The sequence below is a fragment of the Lithobates pipiens genome, unplaced genomic scaffold, assembly GCF_037356315.1.
Source record: "Lithobates pipiens isolate NorthernLeopardFrog02 unplaced genomic scaffold, aLitPip1_a1.2 Scaffold_8, whole genome shotgun sequence".
Taxonomy (NCBI): Eukaryota; Metazoa; Chordata; class Amphibia; order Anura; family Ranidae; genus Lithobates; species Lithobates pipiens.
Genome location: NW_027507903.1, coordinates 581187508 through 581214413, shown reverse-complemented (window position 1 = coordinate 581214413; position 26906 = coordinate 581187508). Strand labels below are relative to the sequence as shown.

Sequence of the window (26906 nt, the reverse complement as noted above, 5' to 3'; positions counted from 1 at the left end):
CAATCTTTCTGAGCCACACAGGACCCCTTCGTCAAGCACATGCCTGACGAAGAGGTCCTGCACGTCTCCAAAATGCTGCACTTGTTTTGTGATGTGATCTCTTTGCAATAAAAGCTTTTGGACAACAATTATGGTGTGCTGGTGAGTAGGTGCATTGATCTGTGATATATGCAGTGTTTAGCTGGCAGTCGCTACAGACGAGCCTAGATCCAGGAATGTGTACGATGGGACTATAGACAAGGTGTGGAATATGCACACTTACATTGGTACAAGTTAGACTTCAACAGGGAGGTTTGGCAAACGCATTAAGTTAAAAAAAAAAAAAAATTGCCTTAAGAATGACTAACCAGCACATACTAACTAAATCTTCTAAATTTGGTCTGCGAATCTAGGCTTTGATGACTTCTTGTCTAGAAGTTAAAGCAGAATAAAAAAAAAAAAAAAATTAATGAAAAAATAAATAAATTTCTGCCCGCCCCGCATGGGCTAACTGCTCGTTTTGTCCAAGGGTGCACCGAAAGGCTAGACTTACCCCCCATCCTTTGGAAAACATCTCTCCCCCACGTCCAGAAGCAGACTGTTCCTACCTTTCTCTCCCATCCAGAGCCTGTTTATGGGCATGACAACGTCAGAAACAGTCCATTCACAGGATCGCAGGAGGGATCCAGTCTTGCGGTTGGAGGATCAGTGGATTAGGCAAGCATATATTCACTCGGCAATCCCCTAAACAAATGAGCAGTTATCCTATGCAGTGTGGGCATGACTCCACTGAATGGGAAAATTAACATTTTGCTTGGAGTTAATGGCCGCTGGTATATAAAAAACACCCAAAACATCCCCTTCATAGTTCATTCATGCAGATCAAAAGCAAGCAGCGTATTGGTTACCAGGGACATTGAGCCCGCTTCTCCCCACCCCACTAATGCATGAGGTCCAGTTTGGTCCTGACTCTCCCTCACTCACCTCCCATGCCCATCCCTGTGTTCATGGTGTACGCCCCTGCTGTGTTCCACATGTTCTCAGAGGGAGAGGAGTAGTGTGAACCAGGAGGAGGGGACGGCGTTGTGCCAGTGTACCTGGAAGACAGACATGATGATCAGCCACTTGGCATAACCGACATAAATGTTAACACAAAAATCTGCTTCTGCAGCGTCCGGAGGGAACCTAAGCAAAATGAAGACCGTGTGGGCTTTATTCAAAAGAATGCGAATTGAAAGAGTATAAATGAATAAAACTGTATTCTCATTAAGGTTTTTTTTGGAGATTCAATCTTTCAGTGTTTGTGCTTTTAAACTCTACGACATCATTAAAAAAAAAAAAAAAAAAAAAAAATAAGAGCCTCATTCGTGCCCAACAGTACAGCCTCATCCCTTTAATCCAGGGTAAACATTACACAGGTTCAGTGGCTAACTAAGGTGGTAATTACACTCACTTGGTGCCTTATCAGCATTAAATCAGCCTCAAAACCAGTGTAATTCATATGCGTCCTGGATTAAAGGGATGATGTGGCAAACCTCATCAGTGCCCAACAGTGCAGCCTCATCAGTGCAGCCTCATCAGTGCAGCCTCATCAGTGCCCAACAGTGCAGCCTCATCAGTGCCCAACAGTGCAGCCTCATCAGTGCCCAACAGTGCAGCCTCATCAGTGCCCAACAGTGCAGCCTCATCAGTGCCCAACAGTGCAGCCTCATCAGTGCCCAACAGTGCAGCCTCATCAGTGCCCAACAGTGCAGCCTCATCAGTGCCCAACAGTGCAGCCTCATCAGTGGCCAACAGTGCAGCCTCATCAGTGCCCAACAGTGCAGCCTCATCAGTGGCCAACAGTGCAGCCTCATCAGTGGCCAACAGTGCAGCCTCATCAGTGGCCAACAGTGCAGCCTCATCAGTGGCCAACAGTGCAGCCTCATCAGTGCAGCCTCATCAGTGCCCAACAGTGCAGCCTCATCAGTGCCCAACAGTGCAGCCTCATCAGTGCCCAACAGTGCAGCCTCATCAGTGCCCAACAGTGCAGCCTCATCAGTGCCCAACAGTGCAGCCTCATCAGTGCCCAACAGTGCAGCCTCATCACCACATATCAGTGAAGAAAAAAAATTACCTATTTGCAAAATTGTATAAGTTTTTTTTTTTTATGTATGGTCTTATACTGTCTATTTAGCAAAAAATAAAAACTCAGTAGTGAAAAAGAAAGCTATGCCTTAAACAATTTATCTAAATGTCATGTTGGTAAAGTGCTGCATAACCGCACTATGGTCTTTCAGTGTTTGACAGCGCTGAAAGCTGAAAATTGGCCTGACAGGAAGGGGTTGAAAGTGCCTGATATTGAAGTGGTAAAAAAACAAAAAAACAAAAAACACACAAAAACTGGCTCCTAGATTCAAAGCAAAATTTGTCAAGCCCTGCTATAATCCAATTTATATAAATCTGCCATCTCCTTCCATGGCCACTGTCAGTCATCACTTCTGATGCCACGACAAGCTTCTTATTAAACACATTACCCTAATACACTAACAAGTTTGATAATGGAGATACCCACCTAAAGAACGGGTTCTTCAGATCCAGCAGATTACTAGATTTGGATCCAGTCTGATCCACCTGAGCAACAATACTGATATCATAACTTTGCCTGTAAGAGATCGTGGAAAGAATGAGATGCAACAAGCAGAAATAGAACACAATCATTCAGCAGGTCCAGGACTGCTGCACTCTCTCCCACCTTTTGTTAGCAATAAGCACGACTGTCCCAGATAATGTGTCTCCAGCTTTGGTGAAGAGGGGGGACTGTAGGAGGCAGCGGACCTGGTACCAATGAGTGAGAGGTTCTGTGGGTGCCGTGGAAAGCCATACAGTCATTCTGAAAGAAGTAAAAAGTTAAAACACCAAGAAAAAGCTGCACAATATATCATATATATAACTCAATGTTTCATTGCCATGATTTTCCAACTACGTAGCAGGAGAAAATACCCGATTGGCTATAAATGGATCAGATTGTTTTGTTAAGCCCATACAAATTACATAGCAAGCCTGGCCTTACACTATGCAAATTTCTTTCCTACAACCATAGGTTGAAGGAAAGAAAACCGATAGATTCCCCCAATGACCACTTAACGTGCGCCATGTACTGCGGAAGGGCAGTTGTTTTGGGCAAAGGGATAAACTGGTACATCGCTGCCTACTTCTGGTTTTAGGGAGTTCAGCCTAGATGTTAAACCCTTCCCAGTAAGTGTCATTAGTACAGTGACAGCGTATAATTTTAGCACTGATGACAGTAAATCTGCACTTGTGATCTCAATGGCAGTTAGTCCCCCCAGTGTCAATCCATATCAGATTGTCCACCGCAATATTGCAGCCCCATTATAAAATCATTGATCGCCACCATTAGTATAAAAAATAAAAATTCCAGTATATATTATATACACATACACACCATAGTTTGTAGGCGTTTAAACTTTCACACAAAACCAATCAATACATCCTCCATCAAAAACATGGAGAATACATTTTGGCCAAAATTTATGAGGAAGTTTTGATTTCTTTTTTTATATATTGGATATGTTTTATAGCCAAAAGTAAAAAAAAAAAAGTTTTTCTTGAATTTTTTTTTTGTGTTTATAAATTGCAAAAAATAAAATAAAAAACACAGTGGTTATCAAATACCATCAAAAGAAAGCTCTATTTGTGTGAAAAAATTATATAAAATTTCTTATGGGTACAGCATTGCATGACCGCGCAATGCCGAATAGCAAAGAATGGCCAGGTCATGAATCTTTCATAGCTGAAGTGGTTAACAGGCAATGTGGATGGGGGACCCCCTCCCGCTGTACTACTGTAAGCTGACAATAAGAACCTATGGGCTGACTTCCTACTGCTAACTAAACTAAATGTATAATACAGGAGGAGTTAGACCCCTGTTAAAGTTCACAAAGTAAAGACTTAGAAGATATGAAGAAAAACTTTTTTGCTCGTTGGGGACCTGGTTATATGGTTTTTGTATGTGCATTTCTTTTGAAAGTAATAAGGTCATCCAACTATACAGTATTAGCCCTGGTACACACTGCAGCCACTTGTCATGCGACTGGAGTCCCATGAACGGCAATAGAACCGTTCTAATCGGTGCGACTCAAGTACCTGCACTACTTTTGGTGCAACGTCAATGCAACATGCATTGACTTCTGCTAAAGAAATCATATGCAAGCCACGATGAAGTCACACAGGGATATCGAAGCTACTGCAGTGTGAACCGGGGCTTAAGGAGCAATAGCGTCCCAACAAATACCCTTTGAACAGCATGTAATCTTCCCAACTTACATTGAACCGATGAAAGCCACATCAAACCAGAAGGCCAGGCCATGGACCAAACCAGAATGGAGCATGTGGAAGGAGAAGGGGATTTCTATTCTGTTGGAGAAAGAATAGGTATAATGAAGTGCACAGATGCAGACACAATATATACACAGTGTGATTAATGTCCCTAAGGTAAACCTGTAATAAATGGGATATAGGGACTAGTCAACTGGCAAAACAGATAGTGGATTGGTTAGATGTCACTACAGGGGATACTTGCTCTGGGTGAGTGAGGCGTAATGAAGCAAGAGGGTTGGACATGACAGCTAGGCCACTGGTATTTTCTGATGAAAATGTCAACGCCAGCATCCACATGCTTTACTGAACATTTTAGAGAGCAAGGGTGTGAACTCACAGCTACCAATCAGTATTGCTGCAGCCAGACAAAAGAAAGCCAATTTCTAATTGCCTGTTATGCTCTCCCTTGCCTACATGTAGTACCTGTGCAAATCAGTCTCTTTGGCATCCAGGAAATTCACTGTATATTTCACAGATTTGGCCATCAGTATTCTAATGTCAAAGGTATCCTAAAAAAAAAAAAAAAAAAAAAAAAATATATAAAGGATTTAGACTGATGGGAGGAAAGCAGAACAGCAGCATCTAATAGCAATCCACATACCACAACTGGTTGCTTAAAATATTCATCCACAGCAGCTCCTCGAAGTGCTGAAAGGTCCACACCATGGAAAGACGGTTGGTACCTAAAAGGCAGGGAGAGAACTCTTAGAATCACTTAAAAAAAATGTATAGCGCCAACATATAGCACAACATTCTGTACACATCCGCCACAAAAAAGGAGCTTAAAGTGCAAGTCCACCCTAACACAAAAATCCTTGCATCTACAGACATCCACAATCTAATTATAACCTATCAAGCCCTGTAAAGAATTGTATACATCACTTTTTTGAAGCTGATCCTGTCTCCAGCGGCGGAAGCTCTGCAGAGGAGACAGGAGCAACGTCACCCATAGAGTTATTATGGAGCTTCCATTGTCGGGCTGTGTCCTCTGCACCCACCTACACAGCGAAGCCGCAACTGACAGCTCACCGTGGGACACGGATGGGTCTGCTTCAGAAAAAGGTATGTATAAGGATTTCTTCTTTACAGGGCTAGATAGGTTAGTGTTAGATCATGGAAGTCTGTAGATGCAGGGAATTTAGTGTTAGGGTTGACTTCTACTTTAAATTCTAATGTCACCTCAAACAAAGGGTTCAACTTGGTCAGTTGTAGGGAAAGCCCCCTCACCGTGGCAGGAATTCCCACTGGTTAAAGAGGAGCTCCAGCGATATTTGTGTTTATTAAAGTCAGCAGCGACAAATACTGGTCGCTGCTGACTTTTAGGCTGGGTTCACACTATTACTAATAGAATGCGACTTACAAGCCATCCAATTTGCAGAACATTTGAAAACATGTTATTTTCAATGGGTATGGTTCACATATGTACATTGCATCCGCACAAAATTTGTTTGCGTTTTTAAGGCAGTGCAAATTGCAGGCACATAATCTTCAATGGTAACGAATCCAATTTAAAGATGTGTTTAGTTTTGAACAGGAATTCTCCCCCTCCTAGTACACCCCGCCCCCCTCTCTGGTCAGCTACAATGGAGAGGAACTGCTGAATGAATTTTTATCTTTGCAGGGAAACCGGAGCTGCAATTTGCACCGAACTAGTGTGAATCCAGCCTTAACACACTCACCTGTCCCAGGATCTAGAACTTAGGTCCCCAGTGCGGGCATCTTAACTGTGGGCACCCAGCTATGACAACTTGCATGCTACACATTGAGAATGGTCCTGCAGTCTCCTGGGACCTGTGACATGTCTCAAGACTACAGGGAGGAAGGAGTACATTCCGCACAGATCACCTAGGAGGAGGCTTTAAGGCGGAACTTTCCTTTTTAGGTGAAGCTTCACTTTAAAATTACAGTTTTGCCTGGAGTTGATAACCAAATGCCATCACTGCACAGTGCTCCAGCCAGGCGATTGGCCATTCAGGTTCGAGCACTGTCCTTTGCTCCTCTATACCCAGAAGCCCAGCCCTGAGTGCAGATAGCGTATACATGGCTGGGGGGGAGCACTGGGACTGTCCTTAATGGGCAGGACAACAGTATCTTTTTAAAAGGAGAAACTGGAGTACATGGTGGTGGTCTTTTACTGTAATCTGTGTCCAACCTAAGTGTTACCAACATTGGTAAATTGCCCCCTTGCAGATTTTTCAAATAGCTGGCAAATACATTCCAGAGGAAGATATTCAGCTCAGTTTACAAAAGTTAATGAAGCCATTGGTCCAGAAAGGAAGCTAGACAACCAGCAATGGTAGACAGAAAGGTGGGCAATCGCAGCCCACCTGCTCTATCAAAAGTTTCCTTTAAGACTGGGTGGGGGAATTATACCCCATTTCACTCCACCTTAGTTGTTCAGCAATGACCCTGATCTAGGATAAATGACTAGTAATTCAACACTATGTAATCCTGGGCTGAATGACACAGTGAACATCTATGCCTGAGATAAGACTGCCCCTCACTAAAAGACCAATAGAGATCCTGGATTTTCACGTAACCACAGAGAACGCATGGGGATTTAAAGTGAACACAGCCTATGGTCATAGTATTAAGTATTTAACCACTTGCCGCCCGCCCTATAGGCAATTGACGGCGGCAAAGTGGTTTCATAATCCTGACCGGACGTCATATGACGTGATCAGGATTATGAGCCGCTGCGCGCCCCCGGGGGCGCGCATCGCGGCGATCGTTGTTGCGGGGTGTCAGTCTGACACCCGGCAACTACGATCTCGGTAAAGAGTCTCCGACGGAGACTCTTTACCACGTGATCAGCCGTGTCCAATCACGGCTGATTACAGTGTAAATGGGAAGAGCCGGTGATCGGCTTTCCCTCACTCGCGTCTGTCAGACGCGAGTAGAGGAGAGCCGACCGGCTGCTCCTCTGACAAGGGGGGTCTGTGCTGATCGATTATCAGCACAGCCCCCCCCCCCCCCCCCCCCCCGAGGATGCCCACACTGGACCACTAGGGACGCCACCAGACCACCAGGAAAAAGGTAATCCTCCCTAGACCACCAGGGATGCCAGTCAGCACAATGGGTGCCAATCAGTGCCCATAATGGATGCCAATCAGTGCCCACAATGGGCATCACTGATTGGCATGCATTACTATAGTATAACACCAATGCCGCCTATGAGTGCCCACCAGTGCCGCCCTATCAGTGCCCATCAGTGAAGCCCCATCAATGCCCATCAGTGAAGGAGAAAACGTACTTATTTACAAAGTTTTGAAACTGAAAAAAAAAAACATTTTTTTTTTCAAGATTTTCAGTATTTTTTTATTTGTAGCGCAAAAAATAAAAACCGTAGAGGTGATCAAATACCACCAAAAGAAAGCTCTATTTGTGGGAAAAAAATGATAAAAATTTCATTTGGGTACAGTGTAGCATGACCGTGCAATTGTCATTCAAAGTGCGACAGCGCTGAAAGCTCAAAATTGGTCTGGGCAGGAAGGTGTTTAAGTGCCCTGTATTGAAGTGGTTAAGCATTCTTAAGCAGTAAAAGAATTGAAACAATCTATTGCTGACTTCCTCAAAAAGGTACTGTGAACTAATTTACACCTGCAGTGTGTTTACAGAAAGGCTGCTGTAAAAGTAATTTTTTTAAATATATGTAGATATAGATAGAGAGCACGACTAGAATTTCTGTGCCTCCATTGTGAACTTTGAAGATTCATTTTTTTCCACGATACCTAGAGCTACAGAAGTGCCTTTAAAAGTGATTAAGCCACTATAATCTATTCATCATATCCCCTCTGTTATATAACAATGTGTCTGATCTATATAGAAAATGCAGATTTTTACCTTGTATCAGAACTTCCCCCTCACATGACTCCCCGGCTCTCTACGCTCCCCGGCTGACAGTTATAGCGGAAAGGGCCGAGAAATCCTGCTGATGTCTGTCAGGGAGGAGAGGGAGCTGAGCGGTCACATGTGAGCAGCGGGAGACAAGAGAAAAAAAAAAAAAAAGTACAAATTGGCATTTTTTTTTTTTTTTTTTTAAATCAGACACTGGGACGGTATGAATTGATCGTCTTTAAAGCAGGAGGGGAGGGACGGGCAGTGCCTTGAGCTGACAGGGGGGAAGAGAGGGGACAAAGGAGAGCTGTCGATGGCGGAGGCACAAACTGACGGTGTCAGGGCTCAGCAGCCATCATCAGCCATCATCAGCCTTCGTCAGTTTAAGGGTGGAGGGCAGAACCAAACAGCATCAGCCAGCTATTTTAGGTTATACAAGGGGCCAAATTGCACAACAAGCACTGTGCTGTTATGCATGCTTTAAGGTAACAGGATCTATTTTTTGGATAAACAATTTAATGCTTATTCAGAACGTAGAAGTGCTTTAGAGTGTATAATTAGGACGCAGTATCACTTAAAGGTAATTTTACAGGAACGAACAAAAAAATGCACTGTGGGGGGTCGAGTAAAGTTCTGCTTTAAGGCAACACTTCAATATTTTCTTAGGTCTGCAATTCTTGGACAACCTTGAAGAAACTCACCAGAAGTTGGCTTTTGTAAACTGTTCCATGTAAAGCTGCTCATCTGTGAACGGCGCTAGATGAACGTCTCCAATAGTCGGAAACATGTTACCTAGGGAAGACAGATATGAAAATACAAAACTGGAAATAAAAAAAGCTTCGCCTGATCAATCATAATTCTCAAAATTTAGCAAGGACAATAATCTACTGTCACGTTTACTACCTGGAAGCCAATGCCTACATCTGCAGTTCCTCGTCATTCTCTCAGTAGTAAGACCTCTTGCACCTGATTTCTTGTCCCCCCCATGCTCCAGAATATATATATATATATATATATATATATATATATATATATATATATATATATATATATATATATATATATATATATATATATATATATATATATAATTTTTATTTTATTTTTTTCACTTAAAGTGTAGGGCTTTAACAGCACATCTGACATCACAAATTAACTTTCAAACGTGCAGCCATTTCTAAATTAAATTGGTTGTAAAGGCTCAAGTTTTTTTAGCTTCATGCACTTTATGCATGAAGGTAAAACACCTGTGTTCTGCAGCGCTACACCCCCCCCCCCCAAAACACTTACCTGAGCCCTATCCCCATCCAGTGATGTGCACGGAGCCTCTCCCTCAGCATTGGCTGAGACAGCAGCAATAGCCGTTGGTTCCGGCTACTATCAATCACAGCCAGCGAGTAAATGGGGGCAGAGCCAAGCTGGGCTCCCCATGTGAAATGACAGAGCAGAGGCTAGGGAGCTCCCATAGTAAGCTGTTTTCTGTGGGGGCCCTCAACAGGAGCCAGGAGAGCCGACAGAGGGAGGATCAGGGCTCTTCCTCTGTGCAAAACTTTTACACAGAGCAGTCAAGTATAACCCAAGAGACAAAAAGAGGGGGTGTTTTAACCTTCAGGGATTCACCTACAGCTGAAACCTCAGTATTGGACTGAGCCTTTAAGATTTGATATTTTTCTCTCATCTTTGTTCTCCATTTGTGCATCTCTTTGTCAGCCAAAAGCAATTTAGTGATTCTCAGCATGGACACAATGTTCAGCAAATTTTATGCCTTACCGTTGGGTTTGAGAAACTTCTTTGCATGCAAGTAACTCTCCAGCATCCGCTCATTGAACAGCATGTATCCCATAGGCTCAGAAATGATGATATCCACCTGTTCAGGAAGAGCCACTTCCTCCACCTTTCCTGGGATCACCACAATTCGATCAGTTAGATTGTTACTCTTTACCAGTAACTACAGAAGGGAGAGACGAAACATCAGCTCAATGTTAGTGGACCTCATAAAAAGCAAAGGCATGCCTCAGCCGGGGCCACAAGCTTGAAAAGCTACACAGAGTTTTTATGATGGCGCCTCTGACATCACACCAAAATGGATTTTCTGCTCAACTGTGCACACATTTTGTAATTTAGGTTATGTAAAAACTTTTTACTTTAATCTGCTACTAGCTATGTTTTTATAACAATTGACAAAAAAAAAAAAAAAAAACGTATCATCCCTGAAATTGTGACAATGGTGCCCAGTGTGTAGTCCCATTTCCCATCCCCCTGTAGTTACAGAGGTGCTCACTGCTCCTTAAAGTGGTTGTAAACCCTTACAAACCACTTTGACCTACAGGTAAGCCTAGATTAAGGCTTACCTTTAGGTCCAAGCAATATCTCCTAAACCTATATGGTTTAGGAGATATTTGCCCGAAAACGGGCACCGCTGTCTACGGCGCATGCGCCGTAGACAGCGGTGCGCAGGCGCAATGAGCGCGGCATTTCCAAGAATGGAGCTGCCGCGCGTGTTGACTCCCGTGCGCATGCGCGGGAGTGACGTCATCGCAGCTTCGCCGAATGACAGCGGCGGAGCTGCGAGACGCCACCAGCAAGATGGATGCGACGGACTACAGGGGACAGCGGCAACTTCGCTGGCTCCTGTGTCAGGTAAGTGACACATAATGGACTACTATGCGATGCATAGTAGTCCATTATGCTTTGCCTTTGCAGGGAATGAAAGAGGAAGTAAACCCATCAGGGTTTACTTCCTCTTTATAAAAAAAAAAAAATAAGTGCGAGGTCAAAGGACATTTATGAGGGGTAGGTGTTCTGTAGTCCCGTCTTAGGATGATAACATCAAGTCATTGACATCAATGAACAAGTTTCCAGATCAGTAAATTCAGAACTGTTTACAAGCATACATGTTCCAGATCATTGGCCCACACTACAATTGGAGAGGTTTACAATCAATCCCTGGACAAAGAAAGTGAGGAGGAATATCTACAACAAGGATATTTTAGTAAAATGGGAAAAGGTTTGAACTTGACAATGTTTTTATCTTCCTGTCCTAGTGACAACCGTGACCACCACCCTTCTCAAATGGGCTTCACAGGAAAAGCAAGAGAGAAAATGTCCTGACTGTGCAAACAATGGAAAAAATAAATAAAAAATTAACTGTACCCTACAGTATACAAAAACTGAAAGATTTAGGCCTTTATTGCTGCCCAAATTCACATCTAATGAATTTGTGTCCTGCTGACAAAATCACAAAAAAAAAAAAATACATGAATATCTACCCATTTCTTACAGCGGTCACTGGAACAGATGTCACCACTGGAGGATCTCCCCTCACCTTCTGTTCCAGAGAGCTGTAACATTTTGGATTTCCCATCAGGTTTTCTTCTAGTGACAGTGGTCACAGGACAAATAAGTTAGCACCCCCTAACAAAAACCCAAACAGAAGTTCCCTTCCTTGCTCTACCCAAAACTAGGAAAAAATAAATAAATAAAATAAATAAAAAAAAGATGTACGCACTATACTTAAAGCAGGATCAAAAACCCTAAAACCAACAGCCTACCCTACTTCAGCACCATCATTTCAAAAAGCTCTGGCATGTGCACACATGCTTCACTAGCGTCCTGATATCTAGGACCTGACAGAGACCAGCGACCTATACGCACGCGCAGGGCGATATTTATGCATGTGTGCCCAATCGCTACCAGCTTCTGGCAGATTGCCATTATACAGCCAGCAGCGCTTGTGCACGTGTACACACAATCGCATAAAGCTTAGTAACACATTAGGGTAGATTTACTAAAACTGGAGCATGCAGAAATCTGCTGCAGCTGTGCATGATAGCCAATCAGCTTCTAACTTCAGCTTGTTCAATTAAGTTTTGACAATAAAACATGGAAGCTGATCGGTTTCTGTGCAGAGTTGCACCAGATATTGCGCTCTCCAACTTTAGTCAATCTCCCCAATTGCGTCCTGGCATAGCAGTGGTGTACAAATCCCAGGAAGCAGCAAGGCCTGAACTAGCCTGGAAACCTGGAAGCACATAAAAGTAGAATAGTAAAAAAACCAAAAAAAAAATAAAGCAAAGGTTGGCGCATGGAGTTATGTTCCACTTTAAACACTACAAATGTGGAGAAGGTCTCTGTCCGATGCCCTCTTAAGGCCATACTAGGAATGGAGCATGTTACAGGACAATGATGCAGGTAGGGAAGATCTGTTAACAGTCTAATTGAGCAATGAAGAATAGACCAGGAACAATCCCTCTCTTGCGCCAATATTGGTTAAGCACACAATCGCACCTTACTGTAAAGTCTCCTTTGGGTTTAGGAAGAATGATGCCAAGTAAGGGCCTTCCTTGCCATCCATTCAGTACAAAAACAATTGGATATAAAAGTTCAAATACAAAGCTGTTGCTAAAGGAGTTGATATGAAATCAGACTGTAGACACGTGGGGCCAGTTTTAGGCAGAGATTTTATACTGACGATCTGGCCTGTGCCATGACCACTCACCTCGGCGTGCTGTGCCATGGTGCTCGCTTCAACAGCATAAACCTTGCGAGCTCCAGCCTGAACTGCAAAGAAGGACAGGATCCCTGAGCCACAGCCAACATCTAAAACAACCTGAAGAGAGAAAAAGACATTCAGAAAATTTCCTGATCCCACCCAGAGCATGTGCTATGATGTGCTCCGAAATTTACTTTATCTTTGAAGTCCATATGGTTCTGTAGGATAGCTCGCTGGTAGGTGCCAGTCCTCACATAGTCCTGCATCATGTTCTGTTGCTGTGACAGGTAGCCATAAAACTGCATTTGGGGAAAAGGAAAAGAAAAAACACAACTTAAAGTGGATGTAAACCCTCATAAATGCACAGCCTCCGATGATGCAGAGATGAAACAAATCTCCCTACATAAAATTTTACATGTATACATCGGCTGTCTTCATCCTAATATATGGTTTAGAAAGCGCACATAGTGTTAGAATTTTCACTGCCTCATTCTGCAGAGAGGAGTCTTGGATTACACTGGGAGACAGCCGATTGGAGGAAAGGCACCCCCCCTCCAGATAGGCAGAGACTTTCAGAGCTGTGCTGTGAGTAGAGCAGCTTTCTGTTAATCTATTTATAGCACCCACCCAGACACAAATTTCAGGTTGGTTTTATCACACGTCAGAGAACTTGTCAGAAGTTATCAGGCTGATAACAGAAGAATGGAGCAAGAGAAAGCTACAGGACATAGTGCTTTCAAGAGAGATAAGAAAACACTGCAGATATATGTGCCCAGCTCAAATTTTATGAAAATCGGGTTTACATCCACTTATTAAAGCTACAGAAATACGACAGACATCCCAATAGCTTATACAGGTGTTAACATATTAGAACAAGTTTGACAAGGCTTGCACATTTTGTTTTTAACATTTTTCAAAGTTTAATGACAATACAATAAAGCAGACTTTTAGTGATTTTTCTCAACGTTCCATCTATTAAATCCTCTGCCCTTGTTGTTTTAAATTTGGATAGTAAAACATTTTTTTTTCTGCCAGTAAATACCTTATACAGCCCACTTCATATTTGGTAAAAAGCCTAGGCTTATGACATCATGCACGGCTCTTGCTCATTCTTGTGAGAGTTTGGGGGGGGGGGGTGAGTAACAAGAGGGCCAATGAAAGCTGCAGAGCTGGAGGTGTGTGTGTAAATCCAGGAAGTGAACAGGCAGCCAGACTCAATAGATAGAAATTTCTGCAGCACATTTGGCAAGTACAGTTCAGAATGGCAAAGTGTCCTACCGTCATTCAAAACATTCTCAAATATAAGAACACAGAGTCATCTACCTGGTGCTCAGCAAGGAGGACCATGGCTTGCACTATTTTTAAAAAGGCAACAATGCTGAGCCATTAATATTAATCTACTGTATATGGATCCCGTATCTAAACTATACAAGGAGCCTCAAATTCTGTCTAAACTGATATTAAAACCCAACCCCTCTGGAGCCAAGCTGTGATTGAACTGTCAAATGGCAGAATTTTAGTAAGACAAAAAAAAAAAAAAAAGGGGGGGGGGGGGCTCTGGTGTCTGGCAGTTGAATGATGGAGGGTGGATTTAGTGTAAAGAGGGGGCAAGTTCTCGGTTTAGGTTAGGCAGAAAGCCTATACAGATTTTGCCTACCATCCAAAATGATAAACAAAAAGGATTACTATGTGCAAATTCCACTCACTGCTGCAAGTCTTATGTGGATGAAGATGAGAGCGATAAAGTTGAACTTCAGGATCAGTAAATCTTGCCTAAAAACAGGGTCCTGGCTTTAGATATTACACTCACCGGCCATTTTATTAGGCACACCTGTTCAATTGCTTGGTAAAATAAACTGATAATCTGCCAATCACATGGCAGCAACTCAATGCATTTAGGCATCTAGATGTGGTGAAGACTACTTGCTGAAGTTCAAACCGAGCATCAGAATAAGGGGGGGGGGGGGGGGGGGTGTTACGCAACTTTGAACGTGGCATGGTTGTTGGTGCCAGACGGGCTGGTCTGAGTATTTGAAAAACTGCTGATCTACTGGGATTTTCACACACAACCATCTCTCGGGTTTACAGAGAATGGGCCGACAAAGAAAATATCCAGCGAGAGGCAGTTGTGTGGACTAAAACACCTTGTTGATGTCAAGAGAATGGGTAGACTGGTTCAAGATGATAGAAAGGCAACAGTAAGTCAAATAACCACTCATTACAATCAAGGTATGCAGAATACCATCTCTGAACGCACAACAAATCAAACCTTGAAGCAGATGGGCTACAGTAGCAGAAGACCACACTGGATGCCACTCCTATTAGCTAACAGGAAACTGAGGCTTCAATTCCATGCTGCCAAACAAGCCTACTATGTCACCCTCATTACTTCTCTGCTCTTAAGTCCTCGTCTCTACTTTTAAACCTCTACTTTCTCCACCATCATCTCCACCCAGTAACTAGCTCACTGCTCACGAGATTGCATCAATCTTGATTTTGAAGCGATTGGCAATTCGTGGGGGCATCTCCACTGTAAAGACATTTGACCCACTTAACATACCCTGTACAAATCCACTCAACACTCACATCTTGATCTTGCTACCAAAGAGGTCTCTAAATCTTTCTCAAAAGCCCGCCTTAACACATGTCCCCTGGATCCTGTTCCCTCACATCTACTAGGGTCACCCTCTTCTATCTTATGCTCCCTCACATCTTCAATATTTCTACCACTACTGCCACCTTCCCCTCCCCTTTAAAACAACTTGCTGTGATCACCCCCATACTTAAAAAGCCCTCACTGGACGACACCAGTCTGAACTTAAGACCCATATTTTCGCTCCAGTTTGTGTAAAAACTTTTAGAACGCCTAGTCTACAGCCATCTTAGCTCCTGCCTCACTGACAACCTTCTTGACCACACAGTGTGGCTTCCGCTTACTACACTCCACTGAAACTCACTAATGATCAACTAACTGCTAAAACCAAGGGCTACTACTCCACACACTTACTACTAGACCTCTCTGCAGCCTTTGATACTGTTAGCTACCCACCCCACCCTCAAGTTATTTTTTTTTTTTTTTTTTGACTATTGGCCTTTAAGACTCTGCTCTCTCCTGGTACTCCTCCTACTCATCACAGTGCTCCTTCAGTATTACCTAGAACTAAGTTTCATCCTCTTCCCTTCTTTCTGTAGGGGTACCTCAAGGTTCTGTCCTTAGACCCCCTTCTCTTAATTTACACCTCCTCCCTTGGTCAGTTAATAAACTCCCATGGCTTCCAATACCATCTCTACGATGATGACACACAATTCTCTCTCAAGGCCTCACTTCTTCTCAGACACATCAGTATGGATGTCACACCACTTCCTCATAGTAAATCTTCCTAAAAACGGAGCTCATATTTTTAAAACCCATACTGCAGTAGCTTGTTAATACATTGGCTAGTTACGGATGCAGGTGTACCATCTAGTAGGGGACGGCACAGTCCTTGGTTCCAGCACCACCTAGGAGGGATTTATTAAGGTTCCACATTTTTGCACTGAGGGGAGTATAGGGATAGGAAAGTTTTTGTAATGGATTGAATAGTGGGAGGGTTATACAGGGAAAGGATTTGTGGGGGGGGATGTGGGAGAGGAGGATTGTTGCGATTTAGAGAGTCTGCTTTTGATGCGATTTTTACAATCAATTTTGAGGAGATAACCCATGGGTGTGCTGGTGTTTTAATGTTTTTGTGTGGAGAACAGATTAGTACCTGGAAGTACTGCACAGCCGATGATTCCTCTGTCCGTTCGCTGAACACGCTTTTGTCTGAAGAGGACCTCCTGCAACCTTTTATTATATTGTAAAAGGAGCAGAAATCTGCAGAGGAAGAACAGGATAGAGATGATACAAATATACACACCAACATCCTATGAATGCAATGACAACTGGAACACATTTTCACAGACAATGACTAAGGCCTTATTCGCACTTTCATATTTAATTTTTAAAATTCAGATTTCAGCATAGATTCCCATCTAGATTCCCATCTATGCACTAAAAATTCAGGAATCAGTCACCATCAAGTTTTTCACTGAAGGCGGGGAAGGTGTGCTTCTAGTATGGCATACACAGGTACAAAGTTGGTATAGCTGTGCTGATCTCTGCAGGCCTAACTTAAAGGTGTTCAGAGGTATGGTTTTGAGGACAAGGGGGAGAGAAACACAGTTATATGACTTAGCAGCCCACACTGAAAGGATCCTTCAAAAGATGGAAATAGGAATGCTTTAACATGTCACCTCAGATCTGGGTTTTTAGATTTCAAAAAAGTCGTGCCGGATCCATCACCAGTAATATGTATATGGCATACGCAATGAAACCCATGACACTTACATAAGAAATCTGATGCTGCTTTGAACACTAGAAGGCATGTTTTTATTGTCAATGCTACAATATATTACTATTGCCTTATATCCTCTACACCAGGGTTGTCCAACCTGCAGCTCAACACAAAATTGTAAACAAAAATGTTGTTTTCTAAAAACGCAGTTACACTTCGCAAACATGTGAGGCCGAAGAAAAATTTTACATTTTCCGCTTGCTTATCTGCGGGCGCCGCTGGGTAGAGGGCAGAGAGGAGAGCAGACACACGTCAATTTTCCACCTCATTGTTGACTAGGATATGACATGTGATGTCACTTCCAGGTCCCCGCTGACAGTTTAACCGTATGTCTCATTAAGAGAACCTGTCATTAAAACAATCACATAGGGGACTTGAGAAAAGAAAAAAAAGAAAAAAAAAGTAAAAAAAAAAATTCAAGTTATGCTCAAGCACTTAAAATCACGTTGAGGCCCCCCTATTCCCACATATAAGCATGTACAAAATGGTAAACGCATGCGTAAGGTGCATCTCAATTATGGTTTTCAGGCAGCGCCTATGCCTGAAACCACTGTTTGTGATAAACATCACCGCACATGCTGGAATGACAGCAATAATTCTAACACAAGACCGCCTTCGTAACACTAAACTGATGACCTATAGAGGGCTTTTAAAGTGTCACCTATGGAAAACTGGTTAATGAGATTTGTCACAATTTCACGAACACACGCAAATTTTAGGTTTGACATGTTTGGTATCTATTGACTCGGTGCAACCTTTGCGGTAATACTGCAAGACATTGACATAAATTGGAACTACCATTTTATTTTTTAGGGGGGTCTGCTTTCAGAAAATATATCATGTTAGGGGATTTATATAATCTTCAGGCCTAAAATTCTTTTTCTTAAAATGTGCAAAAAATGGTTCTGGCTAGGAAAGGGTTAAATGTTACATGTTCCACCTGTAAGCTTTGTATAAAAAAATTAAAAAACAAAAATACCGGCTAATAAAATCAAAGCAAATTTGTCAAGCCCCGGCAGCGCCTATATTTGTGAGCAACTATTTGCATGGCTGAAGCCCACAAAGGGCAAAATTAGAACCAAAATATCTAAAGAGCACCTTGAGAATTGCAACTGCATCCATCCAAACAGATATTGATGCATTTGTTTATCAAAAACAGCGTCAAATATCGCACTCGTTATATACTGCCCGCTTAATAAACCAATATTACTAAAAAAATATGTTTAAAAATAAATTACTCAGATAGGTACATTATCTATATCAATGATCGTTAACTTATCTGCCTGACTTTTTTTTTTGCTTATGAGCCATCCTTATTCTTAGTGTATTTTATGTGTAGCCCAAGACCATTCCTTTTCTTCCCATGTGGACCAGGAAGGTCAAAAGGTTGAATGCCCCTGATGCATTTTATTTGTATTTTTTTTTTTTTTTTGAGTTGACAATTTGGTGTAATTTCTGCTACTCATAGGAATATTACAGTTGAACTCCAATTTTCGACTATACTTTTCATTATGCAAAATGCATTTGGAGGGAAAAGACACGCCATTGTGTTTCTTTATAATGATTCTGGCAGTTGGTTGGATTCTGGCAGTTGGTTGGAAGCGGACATCATCCCCTGTGTAAGCCCAGACCCCAAAAGGAAGGGAAGCTAGGATGCTGAGAAGTGTGGCGAGTATAAAAGTAAAAGGGGCAGGCTATCTACAGACATCTTATTGGGTGAAGTGACACTGGGGTTTATTTACTAAAGCTGGAGTGTGCAAAATCAGTCTCACTGCACAGGAGGGTAAATCTTCCGGGAGGTCAAGTGGTTAAATAAGGATTTTAAGCATTCAAAGGACAGCTCACATACATTAGAAGAAAAGAAACATACCTGCTGGTGTGGCAAACTGGACCAGGACACTGTTGCAGCCCAGAGTGACGATGAAGGACTGTTTGCCGACACGGCTGCATTCTGTTTCTGAGTTGATGGTACATTTAAACACGCAGACACTCTCTGTGGAGGGAAAAAGAAAAAAGTAGAACAATTAATATAAAGCAAAAAAAATATATATATTTCGCATATTTTAAACATCTCCCCTGGTAAACCATATTGCTTTTTTTGTTTTTAAAGTTTAGATTGTGGAAGGGGTAGAACCTCTGTCAAAGTTTCACCGAGGTCTGGGCTCCGTTGGGTAGATCCCCCTTGCATTATGTCTATATTGCCTTCAGGAAGTCATGGGGATATCTCTGGAGACACAGACAGCAATAACACACTTGGTGGCATGGGGAAAGACTACAAACTGACAACTGTGTATATTGATAAGCTCAGCCATGTTGGAACTAGGATTTGAACCCCATGTTTGCAGGCCCTCAAGGAAACCATCATCCGTACTGCGCCAGTCTTCTGCTACCATATTATTTTATATATAATGCGATTCTGTACTTGCCAAATATGCTGCAGAAATCTCCCTCCACTGAGTCTGGCTGCATCCATTTTAACTGTGGGCAGCTGAAGCTGCTGCCTGTTCACTTCCTGGATGCCAGGAAGTAAACTTCCACCATACAATTGGTTTTTAACCAAAGTGATTTTTTTTTTTTTTTTTTTAAATAACAAACCCTTACAAACATACCTTACCGCCACTGTGCAGCTCGTTTTGCACAGAGTGGCACCGAACCTCAGCGTCCCCCGGTGGCTCTCGTGGCTCCTCCCTGCATCGTATATATAACCCCCTAGGAAAAGCAGGCACGCTATCAAGTTCATCATTCGGCAGCTATGGATGCCGAATGTATGAATCCGCCCCACCACCGGGGTCATTGGATTTGATTGACAGCAGCGGGAGCCAATGGCTGCACTGCTATCAATCTATCCAATCAGGACACAAGACACAGGCCAGAGCTGGTGTGCTCGTTCCCGTCGTGCAAATTTCGGGGCTTGATGATCCATTAAAAAAAAAAGTTTCAACTTAATGCATTAAGGTGAAAAACGGCGAGGGTTTACAACCCCTTTAACTATGCACAACACTGTTGTGTCACGCTGATGTGCTCTGTAACGCCTTGTTATGCACTGCATAAAAATGCAGTATGCCCACATTTTTCCTCAACACATTAGTTTAGTGCAATTGAGGAACAAGCAGCCTAGGTTTTTTGTCCTCGTGCTGAACCTGCATTGATCAAACTGCAATATCAACACATCTGGTATCAGCGCACCCCAACTCCCCCCCCAATCTATGGAGGAAAAAAAAAAGAAAAGTTTTGGACTAGAGGTACAATCAGGACCATCGGTCAGATTTTCAGGCATACCTAATCAGATTCATCCGTATGGACAAAGGAGTGTTAAAAAGTTTACAGCTGTCTACCCTGGGTGCAATCGTGTCTGCTTAACCACTTCAGCCCTGGAAGGATTTGCCCCTTAACGACCAGGCCATTTTTCGCGATACAGCACTGTGTCGCTTTAACTGACAATTGTTCAGTCGTGCGTAAAGACCCAAAAATGTCTTCCTCGGTTTAGGCCAATAGGTATTCTTTCCCAAAAATATCGCAATAAGCGTATACAGATTTTTTTTATTTTTTTGCAAATCAAAGTTCTAGCGTCTACAAAATTGTGATATAATTATTTTTGTTATGATTTTATTTGCACTGGAGATGAATGGACAGGAGACAGAGGCTCCTCTCCATTCATAAACGAAAGTATTGTAAACAGTTTACGATACTCCGTTATGAATGGACAGAGTCACTGACCGTTCATTTGGCATAGGAAGCAGAGGACACGGGGGGGGGCTAGACAGATTAGATTTAGAGTGCAGCCGAGTGTACGTCAAATGTTATATAGGTTTAGGCTGAACTTCCACTTTAAGCGTTTCGATTGCATCATGACTGCAAAGCTATGGCTGATCCATGTGTCCCACTAGGCTGACAACACTGCTGAATCCCATAGAGCTGCGACATTCACCTGTCACCTTCCATAGTTCCAAACCAGAAACCGCAAAATCCTCAGAGAAAGGGAACTGCACTGGACATTTACAGTCACATGTCCAAGCATAAAACTTACAAAAAAAAAAAAAAAAAAAAAAACGCATTTAGAAGACAAATTTAGGAAAGGTTTCTTCTTTACAAGGTTAGAGGAAGATGATCCATGTCTGTAGATTCAGGGATTTTGGTTTTAGGATGAACTTCTACTTTAAAGTATCTCTGCATACACTGAGGTGGGCAGTTTGAGTGTTTTTTGCTTGCAGTCGGTGGATGGACAATATTGCTGCTCTTCTGACACTTTTTCGCCATTTATGGCTCACATTTTATTTGGAAGATCTGAGGGGACAGATTCCTCTGATTGCACTTTATGATCTGGTGGCATGTGCTATATGAACACTAGAGGATTTTGAGATATTTTGATGAGTTTTCTTCACTTTATTAATTATACTTTAGGCATATGTTTACATTGCATTTGTACATTTAGGCCTCACGCCCACAGACGTTTTTACAGCCGCGTTGAGCATTTTTTGCAACTTAAAAAACGCCTCTCCATGTTACCCTATGGCCTCATGCCCACCATGGCGTTTGAGCTGTAAGTGGCATAGGCATTTTTAAGCTCGTAGTTAGAGGACACGGCCCTTGTGATGTCATCACCCAGGAGCATAATGGGGTGATGACATCACAAAGGGCGGGTCCTCCAACTACCTCATCGGGTGGCCCCACCCCATGCCAATATAAGTCATTGCACACGGCAGACCCAGCATTACACCGTGAGCTTGCGTCGAGTCAACATCGGAAGAACAGAGGGAGAAGACCCCAGGAAAAGAGCAGAAGATAGAGAAGGACCGGAGAGGGGAGAAGCACCAGAGAGGGGAGAAGCACCAGAGAGGGGAGAAGCACCAGAGAGGGGAGAAGCACCAGAGAGGGGAGAAGCACCAGAGAGGGGAGAAGCACCAGAGAGGGGAGAAGCACCAGAGAGGGGAGAAGCACCAGAGAGGGGAGAAGCACCAGAGAGGGGAGAAGCACCAGAGAGGGGAGAAGCACCAGAGAGGGGAGAAGCACCAGAGAGGGGAGAAGCACCAGAGAGGGGAGAAGCACCAGAGAGGGGAGAAGCACCAGAGAGGGGAGAAGCACCAGAGAGGGGAGAAGCACCAGAGAGGGGAGAAGCACCAGAGAGGGGAGAAGCACCAGAGAGGGGAGAAGCACCAGAGAGGGGAGAAGCACCAGAGAGGGGAGAAGCACCAGAGAGGGGAGAAGCACCAGAGAGGGGAGAAGCACCAGAGAGGGGAGAAGCACCAGAGAGGGGAGAAGCACCAGAGAGGGGAGAAGCACCAGAGAGGGGAGAAGCACCAGAGAGGGGAGAAGCACCAGAGAGGGGAGAAGCACCAGAGAGGGGAGAAGCACCAGAGAGGGGAGAAGCACCAGAGAGGGGAGAAGCACCAGAGAGGGGAGAAGCACCAGAGAGGGGAGAAGCACCAGAGAGGGGAGAAGCACCAGAGAGGGGAGAAGCACCAGAGAGGGGAGAAGCACCAGAGAGGGGAGAAGCACCAGAGAGGGGAGAAGCACCAGAGAGGGGAGAAGCACCAGAGAGGGGAGAAGCACCAGAGAGGGGAGAAGCACCAGAGAGGGGAGAAGCACCAGAGAGGGGAGAAGCACCAGAGAGGGGAGAAGCACCAGAGAGGGGAGAAGCACCAGAGAGGGGAGAAGGACCAGAGAGGGGAGAAGGACCAGAGAGGGGAGAAGGACCAGAGAGGGGAGAAGGACCAGAGAGGGGAGAAGGACCAGAGAGGGGAGAAGGACCAGAGAGGGGAGAAGGACCAGAGAGGGGAGAAGGACCAGAGAGGGGAGAAGGACCAGAGAGGGGAGAAGGACCAGAGAGGGGAGAAGGACCAGAGAGGGGAGAAGGACCAGAGAGGGGAGAAGGACCAGAGAGGGGAGAAGGACCAGAGAGGGGAGAAGGACCAGAGAGGGGAGAAGGACCAGAGAGGGGAGAAGGACCAGAGAGGGGAGAAGGACCAGAGAGGGGAGAAGGACCAGAGAGGGGAGAAGGACCAGAGAGGGGAGAAGGACCAGAGAGGGGAGAAGGACCAGAGAGGGGAGAAGGACCAGAGAGGGGAGAAGGACCAGAGAGGGGAGAAGGACCAGAGAGGGGAGAAGGACCAGAGAGGGGAGAAGGACCAGAGAGGGGAGAAGGACCAGAGAGGGGAGAAGGACCAGAGAGGGGAGAAGGACCAGAGAGGGGAGAAGGACCAGAGAGGGGAGAAGGACCAGAGAGGGGAGAAGGACCAGAGAGGGGAGAAGGACCAGAGAGGGGAGAAGGACCAGAGAGGGGAGAAGGACCAGAGAGGGGAGAAGGACCAGAGAGGGGAGAAGGACCAGAGAGGGGAGAAGGACCAGAGAGGGGAGAAGGACCAGAGAGGGGAGAAGGACCAGAGAGGGGAGAAGGACCAGAGAGGGGAGAAGGACCAGAGAGGGGAGAAGGACCAGAGAGGGGAGAAGGACCAGAGAGGGGAGAAGGACCAGAGAGGGGAGAAGGACCAGAGAGGGGAGAAGGACCAGAGAGGGGAGAAGGACCAGAGAGGGGAGAAGGACCAGAGAGGGGAGAAGGACCAGAGAGGGGAGAAGGACCAGAGAGGGGAGAAGGACCAGAGAGGGGAGAAGGACCAGAGAGGGGAGAAGGACCAGAGAGGGGAGAAGGACCAGAGAGGGGAGAAGGACCAGAGAGGGGAGAAGGACCAGAGAGGGGAGAAGGACCAGAGAGGGGAGAAGGACCAGAGAGGGGAGACACTTTATTTAGGTGAATGGGTAGGGGTACGATAGGTGAATGAGTATGGAGTACCCATGTGCTTCACACTCCATACATGAGCTCTCTCTCGCTCGATCCAGCAATGTGCACGAGAGCCCAGGCTGTTCCAAGACTCCCCCCTCCTCATTGGCTGAGACAGCAGTGGAAGTCATTGGCTCCCACTGCTGTCAATCACAGCCAGCTAATGAGGAAAGCGAGGGGGTAGGCCAAGCCATGCTGGTCAATGGGAAGGATCCGAGAAGAGGACGATCGGGGCTGCTCTGTGCAAAACCATTACACAGATCAGGCAAGTATAACAATATTTAATCGTCACAGGGGTTTTTTTTTTTTTTTTTTTTTATATAGAATGTATGCATGCGCGTATATATATATATATATATATATATATATATATATATATATATATATATATATATATTATTTTCATATTCATCTGTCCAAAATGAGAATCGCAATTTTTTTTTATTATATATATAATTTATTACTTTTTTTTAATATTTAACATTTTACTTTGATTTTTCTTTTATTTTTTTTCTTTTAATAAAACATACTGTCACCAGAGCAGTACAGCCTCACCATAGTGAAGCAACTCCCCCCAGAGAGGTCAAATGCTCTCAGAGAAGACAGGTGGGAGATTTTGTAGCCTAGATGAAGATGTGAAGTGGATTTTGCTGTCCTTGCTGAGTTGGGGTACATCCAAACTAATCCAACGCAGAGAGAAAAGTGCTGAGCTGTATAGCAGAGACACAGACAGGAATATGATAAATGAAAGGAAGCAACAATAACATTTAAAGGTTTTGCATGTTCCTTAGAATCTGAAATACTATTAAAATACTGGAAGACTATAGAAGATTAGAGCAGAATCTTGCAGTTCCTCAGCCCTGGAAAGGCCAACAATATCTGCAGGTTATAAAGAACCTCCGGCACATATCAGGACGGCAGCAGCATCTGTGCTGTGTGACATGAAGACAAAAGGTCTTAATTCCATGAATTATCATAACAAAGCCAGCTTCATTATTTCTCAGGGTTTACAGGCTGGAGAGAGTCATTAGTCTCATGAGGGACATTGAAAGAAACCTTTTGTGTGCCCACTACAAAATCCCAGCAAGAGGTCCCCCCATATCACCAGGCTAGTGACAATAGGAAGAGGCACCCCTCTGCTCTCAGACAAACCCCCTCCTCGAATCCAGGCCTGCCAGGAGGGACAATGGGCAGACACAGAACAAAGTGAATTTCTAGAAAGCCAGGGAGTCCAAACATAGTACAGAGAACAAAAGACCAAAGCCACAAGAAAACCAGTACAGTGCGCTGCATAGGAAACAAACTTCTGAGATTTGGGAGTCTGCCAGAAGCATTGTATTAAAGCAAGTCTGTGACCAAGCTAGGCAATTAAAACTGTATGATAAAAAAAAATAATAATATGGATGAGTGTAGCTTATCAGTGACAACCACCATCGTTCTGTCCATGATACATGCAGCTGATGTTCTATACAAAGCTGCACTTTTCCTGCAAAATCTTACACTTCTGTACCCTTCCTGAGCATCTCTTTAGTGCCCATTTGCATGGATGGCCACAGATGAGAATCTGCGATTCTTGCCTGTGAATAACCATAATCATGCACACGGTGTGTGAACGGGCACCACCAGTTTTGTACTTGTACAGCAGGATGGATTTGACTTAAATCACTGGTAAAAAAAAAAAAAAGGCTGGATTTAAACCATAATTTTTAACCACTTCCCATCCAGGCCAATTCTGGTATTTCGCTCCTACATGTAAAAATCTTTTTTTTGCCCTAGAAAATTACTCAGAATCCCCCCCCCAAAAAAATATTATATTTATATATATTTTTTTTAGCAGAGACCCTAGGGAATAAAATGGCGGTCGTGGCAACTTTTTATGCCACATGGTATTTGTGCAGCGATTTCTCAAACGCTTTTTATGGGAGAAAAAAAAAAAAAAAGTCATTACATAAAACCGTAAAGTTAGCTCATTTTGTTTGCACAATGAAAAATTATGTTACATCAAGTAAATAGATAGCCAACACGTCACGCTTTAAAATTGTGCGCACACAAATAAATCAGACCTGTGATCGCGGTGAACATAGGCAGAACAGGGATCTGCCAGAGTAAACAAGGCAGACCCCTGTTCTGCCAGACGACATGTCAGATCTTCTGTTCCCAGCGATCTGCCCTGTCCCTGGCAGCTCATCCCCCACTACAGTTAAAACACATCCAGGAAACACTTAACCCCTTCATCAAACCCTAGTGTTAACCCCTTGCCTGCCAGTGGAATTTATACATTGATCAGTGCATTTTTATAGCACTGATCAATGCAATAATGTCACTGGTAAAAACATAGCTCGCCGCAATTACCTGTAAAAAAAAAAAAGTCCCTAAATCTATCCCATAGTTTGTAGACGCGATAACTTTTGCACAAACCAATCAAGGTGCACCTATTGCAATTTTTTTTTTTTTAAAACCAAAAACATGTAGAAATATATATATTGGCCTAAACTGATGAATAAATTTGTTTTCTTGGCTATTTGTAGCAGAAAGAAAAAAAAAAAAAAAGCTCTTCAAAAAATAGCATGAAAAGAAAGCTCTATTTGTGACGAAAAAAAAAAAAGACAAATTTTGTTTGGCTACAATGTGGCATGACCACGCAATTGTCAGTTAAAGCGGCGCAGTGCCGTATCACAAAAATGGCCTGGTCAGAAGTTGGGTAAATCCTTCCAGGACTGAAGTGGTTAAGGCAGGGTCGGTGAGTTTTGCAATGCCTCATGGGACATGCCGTTTCACAGCAGCTGGTGGGCCACACTTGTCCACCCCTAAATTAGGGCCTTCAACCAGCCATAGACAAACAATTTGCTTCCAGGGAGGGACTTTTCTGCCTGCATGCAAACTGGCTGCAGCCAATTGTCCAGTATGAAGGCAGCCATAGCACAGGAAGGCTGCTGTGTCCAGATGCAAGATTGATCTGCATGGGACCTGAAAAGAGGAGGAAATGCTCAATGCAAAATCCACTGCACAGAGCTTGTATGTACAACAGGTTTAATGAAAAAATAAAAAAAAATATGGATGAGTGACT

At 43.7% G+C, this 26906-nt stretch overlaps 1 protein-coding gene across 3 annotated transcripts in view; it reads right to left on the bottom strand.

Moving 5' to 3' along the window:
• CARM1 (coactivator associated arginine methyltransferase 1) overlaps positions 1 to 26906 on the bottom strand; it is a 59385-nt gene that overhangs the window by 16691 nt on the left and 15788 nt on the right. For 2 of the 3 annotated variants that reach the window (XM_077470276.1, XM_077470277.1), the window contains exons 2-13: positions 18935 to 19057; positions 16438 to 16544; positions 12883 to 12987; positions 12695 to 12805; positions 9967 to 10144; positions 8898 to 8988; positions 4961 to 5042; positions 4783 to 4868; positions 4306 to 4395; positions 2714 to 2851; positions 2534 to 2623; positions 964 to 1076 (exon numbers count right to left, since the gene is read on the bottom strand). In XM_077470276.1, coding sequence (XP_077326402.1) covers positions 964 to 1076; positions 2534 to 2623; positions 2714 to 2851; positions 4306 to 4395; positions 4783 to 4868; positions 4961 to 5042; positions 8898 to 8988; positions 9967 to 10144; positions 12695 to 12805; positions 12883 to 12987; positions 16438 to 16544; positions 18935 to 19057 — 1314 coding nt within the window. The remainder of the gene's footprint in view (positions 1 to 963; positions 1077 to 2533; positions 2624 to 2713; positions 2852 to 4305; positions 4396 to 4782; positions 4869 to 4960; positions 5043 to 8897; positions 8989 to 9966; positions 10145 to 12694; positions 12806 to 12882; positions 12988 to 16437; positions 16545 to 18934; positions 19058 to 26906) is intronic. The other variant, XR_013270409.1, reaches the window with a different exon arrangement.